Source organism: Crocodylus siamensis, chromosome 4 (assembly GCF_052110815.1).
Source record: "Crocodylus siamensis isolate JL-2025a chromosome 4, ASM5211081v1, whole genome shotgun sequence".
Lineage (NCBI taxonomy): Eukaryota > Metazoa > Chordata > Crocodylia > Crocodylidae > Crocodylus > Crocodylus siamensis.
The window spans coordinates 157,423,377-157,430,504 of record NC_143398.1 but is presented as its reverse complement, the minus strand read 5'-3'; the positions used below and the strand labels follow the sequence as shown (position 1 = coordinate 157,430,504).

Sequence of the window (7,128 nt, the reverse complement as noted above, 5' to 3'; positions counted from 1 at the left end):
AACACAATAGGATCCAGTAAAACAAGGACAAGTGCAGAGTGCTGCACCTAGGGTGCAAAAATATCCAGCACACATACTGGCTAGGAAATGACCCTCTCAGCAGCACAGAAGTGGAAAGGGATCTTGGAGTCATAGTGGACTCCAAGATGAACATGAGTTGTCAGTCTGACAAAATCATCAGCAAAGTTAACCACACTTTAGCTGGGAGCTGCAGCTGAATCTCCGAATCAAATCAGGACAATGATTTGAATCACCAAATCAAATCACTGTCCCCAAATTGGTCGAATCCGAGGCGAATACTAGCTGCTTCACACAGGCCTAGTGCTCATATTGTAAAAGCTGGTTTCTTAATTTTTTAATACCCAAGAAAACTATGTAAGGGGTCTGTACAATAGTAAAGTAATCCTATCTATTACTTAACAAAGTAAAGATAAAAAACTTATTGCATAATGAACCCAGTCCTTAAAATGCACAGCATTTTTCAGGTATTAATCAAAAAAGTGACAACAGATGAAATTGTGAATACACTGGGAAAGAAATAAAGACCAGTATATATAAACTGAAACACCATGTTTATTGGGTTACCAAACTGCACAGAATCCAAAAGTGTACTTTTTGCTTTGTGGAACAGAATCTTAGTAAAATGAAAAGAAAAGAAGATTCAATGCACTTATCACCTCAACCAAAAGAAGAGAGATTCCAAGTTATATATTTTCATTAATGCTTCTTAAAGAAGAAACTGAATGAATAGATCCTTTGCAGTACCAAGCTGTTGCTTACATCTTCTCTTCAACTTCCTTTACTTGGGATGAGACAACTTTACCATCCACCACTTCTTCAACAATTGTCTTGATCTTTCTAGTTTTTGTTGGATCTAAACATTGTTTTAAAAATTTAGTTTATCAAAGGCTTAAAATTGAAAAGCAGAAGTATATACACAGAGAAGTGACTCTTTCCTTAACTTTCCTTTAGGAAAATATATAGTTTCTTCGTTGATTAACTTTTCAGTATAATAGAACTGAATGACATTTATTAATTTTACTATAAGAAAAGATTTTTAAATAATTTTATTTGGGTGTTTCACCCTTATGCAGATATTAATGCTCATTCTGTAACTACAGTACACATTAATCAGTTGTAATACGTGCACAGCTAATTTAATTGTCACTTGAAGTTTAATGGTAGGGGTTAATACATTGCTTGTAAAAAGAAATTTAGCCCAGGAAAATCTACTTACCCTGAGAAGAATCCAGTGATTGAGTTTGTGATTTGGAGCCTGTCAAAGATGAGCTTTCAAATGAAATTCCTTGTCCCCCAGTTCTGCAAGAAAATCATAAGTGCATATCAATATTGCTAAATCTTTTTGGGCCCACAGGCTGGATGAATGGCTTGGTGCTGGTCCATGGGCTGGATTAAACCTTGTGTGCCAGGATGCTACTCCAGTTGGTCCTGTGCACCACTCTGATTGGGGCCCTGAGCCACTACTACTGGCTCCATACCACCCTGATTTACCCTGAATGCCCAATTTAACAGGTAGAGTCATGCTATCTGGCCTGCAGGGCTCCCCACAGAATATGGCAAGCACTCATCAGAAGCACTCATCAGCCTGCACCAACATGTCCAGAAATATGGCAGTAAGGGAATGGCAATTAGCTGCTTCCGCTCCCTCACAAACAAATTTTCAGCCCCATGGGGAACCCTTGCAAGCCAATTGATGTAGCTTTGTGGGCTGGATCTGGCTTGTGGGCCAGGGGCTGATCAGCCTTCATATATATTATTGCATAATATTTATCAGAGAGACACAGGAGCAATACCATTAAATCATTTTCATTTGATTTATTTTTCTTTACTTTAAACTGATACCCCAAGCAACATAGGTCAAAACTTAATCCAAAAAAATTATGATATTATATTACTATGATTGGTCAGTATAGTTGAAACCCTGCCTTGTCAGACCAGTGAAAGCATTCACTATGAAGGACAATCTTTTTCAGAGAATATACTGTTAGGGGTGTCAATGATACAGCCCATGGGCCACATCTGCCCCAAAAAGCCATTTCACCCAGGCTATGGGGATCCTAGAAGGGCCAGGAATTTAGGGGTGGGGTGAGTTGGGGTGGAGTCAGCTACCGAATTCCTAGCCGCAGAGCCCCACTGGGGACCTGTGGTGGTAGCCAGGGAAAGGGTGAGCAACAGCTGCTGTAATCTCTCGTTGCTGCCACTGCACTCTACTGCCACTGCTGGGTCCGGATCCAGCCCGCGAGGCTTTTCTCAGTCTGGATCCAGCCCAGGGGTGCAGGTGAGTTTGACACCCTCGTTATGTCTATTGCAGTAAATTCTTAGCGAGGCATTGGATCGATAAATTCACTGATAAAACATGAAAATCAAAGTGTCATGAAACGGCCCAAAGCCAAATAGAAACACTGTGAAAATAATCACAAATAGTATTTGTGAAAATACTCTTATTTCTTTCAGTTCTGAAATTGTAGCCTGTTAAATCATGCTTCCTTTTGCTAGTGTGTATACTTAAGCTGCCACATTCATTGATTCATTTAAATACAAGATACATTTATTTATTCTTCTTCAATGGATTTTACATTTAAAGAATTGCTACCTATCATGACTATAATTATTTCAGTATCTTTTATGTTGAAAAAATGTATTGTTGAACTGTTTGTGCTATAGGTCTTTCTCTCTATTGGTTTGTAGACCATTTGCTTGCACTGCTCCCACTTCCCAGAAAGCATATTATCATGGACTGGAGTGAAAAGGCAGTTGTCAATTTCAGTTCTTTACTTACCCAAATTCTCCATCTAGCAGACGACGGTAGGTCTCAATCTCCATTTCCAGCCGAGTCTTGATGTCTAGAAGTTGCTGATATTCTGCATTTTGGCGTTCCATGTCAGCCCTGACCTGGAAGAGCTGGGTTTCCAGATTCCCGATCTGAAGCTGCATTTGTGAAAGCTGAGTACAGTAACCTGCTTCTGTTTCTGCCAAGGTGTTTTCAAGAGATTTTTTCTGCATAAAAGACATATAATTGATTAAATGAAAACTTTAGGAAGAAGAAAGTGATTCCTTAAAAAAATTATGAAGAAATGTAGACTAACATATTGGGGAAAAGTTTTATTTGGTCTCATTACCTATCTTCATTTAATTTTTTTTCTTCTTAGAGTCAAATATTTGCTTGAAAAATCTGCTTCTGCTACTTCCATTCTCCTTTCTTACCATACCCAATCATAACAATGCATTTGTTCTATTATCCATCATTTACAATCTGCTGATTCTAGGTAGTATTAGGTGGTACGGACTAAAAGGAATTCTGAATTTAACAATAGAATGAACTGCAGACATTGAAAAGTTTTTTATAATAATAAGGGGTTTAACACAACTTTTGCAACTGGAAATTTCAACATACCATGGCAAGTTGAGATTGTAGTTCAATTTCCAGGTTCTGAAGAGTGCGCTTTAGATCTGTGATTTCACTTTTTCCTGATTGAAGCTGTTCAGTGTTGGTTGAGATTTCCTTTTTGAGTTCTCCACTCTGAAATGTGAAAAAGGAATATAATGCATATAATGCAGCTGTTACAAAATTTTGTTCTATTTTTAACTTTTGGGGGCTGAATTTGTTATTGCTGATATTTACTTTTTCATTGAACCATGCTTCAGCATCTTTACGATTTTGGTCAGCAATAGCTTCATATTGTCCTCTCATGTCATTCAAAAGCTTGGTCAAATCAATTCCTGGAGCAGCATCCATTTCAACACTGACTTGGCCAGTAGCATTACCTTGGAAACCTTGAAGCTCCTAAAAGGATAAAAGGCAATACAGCTATTTTAGTATAATAAGGAACAAAATAATCAGCCTTAAGTTATATACAAAGTGGGTGACTCAAGATCCCACTAATTCCACAGGAAGATTTTCTAGTCTAATCTAGTCTAGTCTAGTCTTTACAACTAAATTTACCATTTAGCACATTTAAATATGAATTTCACTTCATGGTATCACAAGGCACATTTACACAAGACACTTAATGCACAGAAGCCTAGTTCCACTGTGCATTAGTGTGGCTGGCAAACACCGTGCTAATGCACAATAGATTGTCTAATGCACATTAAAATAATTTTTAAAGTGTTCTTCTGCACTAAAATGCAATAGTGCTGATTATGGCGCCTTAACCTACTACCTGTTTTTACACGTCCTAAACTTAATGTACTGTAATTACAGTGCATTAATGAATGTGTAGAAGCACCCACAGTTGCCTTAGAATTTCAGCCCAATAGTCTTGTAATTTCATTTTTTAATTTTTTTTGACAAATCTATATTATAGTGAAGTCTTCTTTTCTACCATATAATCTATGATACTAGTAAGAAAAATGACTGAAGAACAAGGTACCAGTAAGTTGCCAGTAAGATTCTGTTCCATTTACCAGCCAGATTTTCTTGTTAATTTCTTCATAAATTTTCATCTTAAGAAAATTATTTGCCCAAGCTGGGAAGATATGTTTGTTTTCATAAATTTGTTTATATTTGATACATGTTTGGTATATCTATTAAGGATATACTTAAAATATCTGTTTATCAAACAGATAAGTTATTTTTGATAAACAGATATTTTAAGTATATTCTTAATAGATACACCAAATGTGTATCAAATATAAAGACATTTATGAAAATAAAAATATAGATTTTTGTGATTAAAATATTTTTAAAAGAATACTTAGAGATCTTTAACCACCTTTCACTTATTCATCATGGAATACATGGACAGAAGACTAAGTCATTGTGCTGAAAGGATGGGAAGAGTTAAAAACATTGTGTCCAAACAGACATGCTGACAGCTTAATGTCTCCCTATGCCTTTCCAAAATAAACACAAGAACTGAAGAGATTCTGGGAAATGACTTTGTTGCTGACTACCCAAAGACTGAAAGTTAAGAGTTCAACTCTATAAACAAAGCAAAACTCACTGGTGTGAAAATGGAGACGTATTTAGTCCACACCCATCTGAGCATACCTATTATACCTTGACAGAAGTGCCCTATGTAAACCTTATATTCATAGAGAACCTTCTTCTCAAGTTTCAAGTATTGAAACTGAGAAAAACCAGTAATACTGGCACCAGGAAGAGTCCACAATTTCTTTCTGCTTCCACAATCTCCTCCTGATTCCTTTAGCGAACTTGAAACCAAAACCATACAGAACTACTCTAGGGCATAAAAAATAAAATACTGAGATGTGTCCTCCATTTCCTTTCAGTAAATTTTGAATTGAGATACGAATCAGTAGCTGAGAAAACTAAAACCATGAAGCAAGAATCTGTCTACCTCTTCATGGTTCTTTTTGAGATAAGCCAGTTCTTCATTCAGACTTTCAATCTGCATCTCCAGATCAGCTCTGGTCAAGGTCAGCTCATCAAGCACTCTGCGCAGGCCATTGATGTCAGCCTCCACACTTTGGCGAAGGGCCACTTCATTCTCATATCTTAAAAAAGAAACATTAAGCAGGCTTTTTGTACTTTCACTGGGATCAAAAGTCATATGAATACAAACAATCTAGCTATTTACAAATAAATATTAAACCCTTTGTTACCTTTTCAGTTTTTTAAATGAACATAAATATATCACATCTATAATTATTATATTTGTCAATAATATGCCATTAAAAATTGCAAAATAAAATTTCCTAAAAATGAATAAATTTAAATATATTTGAGCATTATATATAAAACATCAATGACATTTTTTCTTACTTCAGTCTGAAGTCATCAGCAGCCAGTCTGGCATTATCAATCTGCAAGACGATTCTGGCATTATCAATGGTTGCATTAATTATCTAGAGGACAAGCAGAATGCACAGAAAAATATTTAACAACCTGATGAGCCTAAAGCTCAAATAAATTAGTTATAAAATAATGGGGAGGACATTCAGTAGACTCTTGTACAATATATTACAAAAATATTTAGGGCCAGATTCTCACCTAGTATACATCAGCACTGATTCATTGAAGTTAATAGAGTAACATGAATTTACACTACCAGAATCTCTCCCTTCCCATGGGCCCCCAAAAGTTTATCAAATAACCCTTTATTACAGAAATTAAATTTAAGGTGCAAGAAGCAAAAACTATATTATTCTGAAAAAAAACCTAAATTATCAAGAAGCATAATAATCTTAGTTAAAGTTGTCACTAATTCTCAATTCAAATGAGGTCAAGTAAATTCACATCATTAAAAGGGATACAACTACACAATTGCTGTGAAAATATTTTGTATACCCTCCCTACTACAGAAATACTCTTAATAAAAATACCGTATTATAGAAGATTATTACAAACAGCAGTACTTTGGACAAATTTGATTTTAGCTTCTCAAAAGAATTCATGTAATTTCCTCCAGGACAGTATTATATGAATTTAGATTGTAAAAAGTTGCAACTATTATATGAGAATTTTTTTACCTTGTTTCTAAGATCTTCAATTATTGGATAGTATTTATTGTAATCATTCCCAGCTCCAAGGCTGGCAGCACCAGGGCCATTTTTCTCATACCACTCTCTGATTTTGTGCTCCAGCTCAGTATTGGCTTCTTCCAGAGAACGTACTTTGTCCAAGTAGGCAGCCAGACGGTCATTCAGGTTTTGCATGGTTTCCTTTTCTGTTCCAGAAAGAAGGCTGCCATCCCCGCTACTGCCACCAGCACCGGCACCAAAACCACCTCCAAACCCAGCACCTGAGCTACCACCAAAACCTCCACCAAAGGCACTGCCCAGGCCACCACCAAACCCAGCACCTGAGCCACCACCAAGACCTCCACCAAAGCTACTGCCTAGGCCACCTCCAAACCCGGCACCTGATCCACCACCAAAGCCTCCACCAAAGCCACCGCCCAAGCCACCACCAGAGCTACTACCAAAGCCACCGCTAAAGCCAGAACTCGATCCAAGCAAGGAAGCAACACCAAAGCCTCCACTAGATCCTCCACCAAAACCAAATCCACTACTACCAAAGCTTCCTCCACCACTGGAATTGGACAGTCTAATGGATCCCCCACCCAGTGCACTCCGAGAAGAAAATTGTCGGGATCCTCCCCCTGTACGCACAGAGAGTGCCATGGTGTTCAAGTTGCTATG

General features: G+C 37.2%; 1 protein-coding gene across 3 annotated transcripts; it reads right to left on the bottom strand.

Annotated features, from left to right (window-relative positions):
* Positions 1 to 740: 740 nt before the first annotated feature.
* LOC149866920 (keratin, type I cytoskeletal 12-like) lies at positions 741 to 7,128 on the bottom strand. 3 transcript variants are annotated; one of them, XM_090044446.1, is made up of 9 exons: positions 6,842 to 7,128; positions 6,457 to 6,733; positions 5,750 to 5,832; positions 5,325 to 5,481; positions 3,644 to 3,805; positions 3,416 to 3,541; positions 2,801 to 3,018; positions 1,238 to 1,320; positions 741 to 874 (listed from the first exon to the last, which is right to left on the bottom strand). In XM_090044446.1, the coding sequence occupies exons 1-9, from the start codon at positions 7,108 to 7,110 to the stop codon at positions 777 to 779; spliced, it is 1,473 nt and encodes a 490-aa protein (XP_089900572.1). In that variant the 5' UTR covers positions 7,111 to 7,128; the 3' UTR covers positions 741 to 776. The 3 variants fall into 3 exon arrangements, with proteins under 3 accessions (XP_089900572.1, XP_089900571.1, XP_089900570.1); XM_090044445.1 differs by having other exon boundaries at positions 6,457 to 6,685; positions 6,722 to 7,110; XM_090044444.1 differs by having other exon boundaries at positions 6,457 to 7,110.

Coding starts and splice junctions, on each gene's coding strand:
- LOC149866920 (XM_090044444.1), bottom strand. CDS start 7,110: ATGGCACTCTCTGTGCGTACAGGGGGAGGATCCCGACAATTTTCTTCT. Junction 5,482..5,749: donor GCTGATGACTTCAGACTGAA/GTAAGAAAAAAT, acceptor TTCTTTTTTAAG/ATATGAGAATGAAGTGGCCC. Junction 1,321..2,800: donor CTGCTAGATGGAGAATTTGG/GTAAGTAAAGAA, acceptor ATTTTCTTGCAG/AACTGGGGGACAAGGAATTT.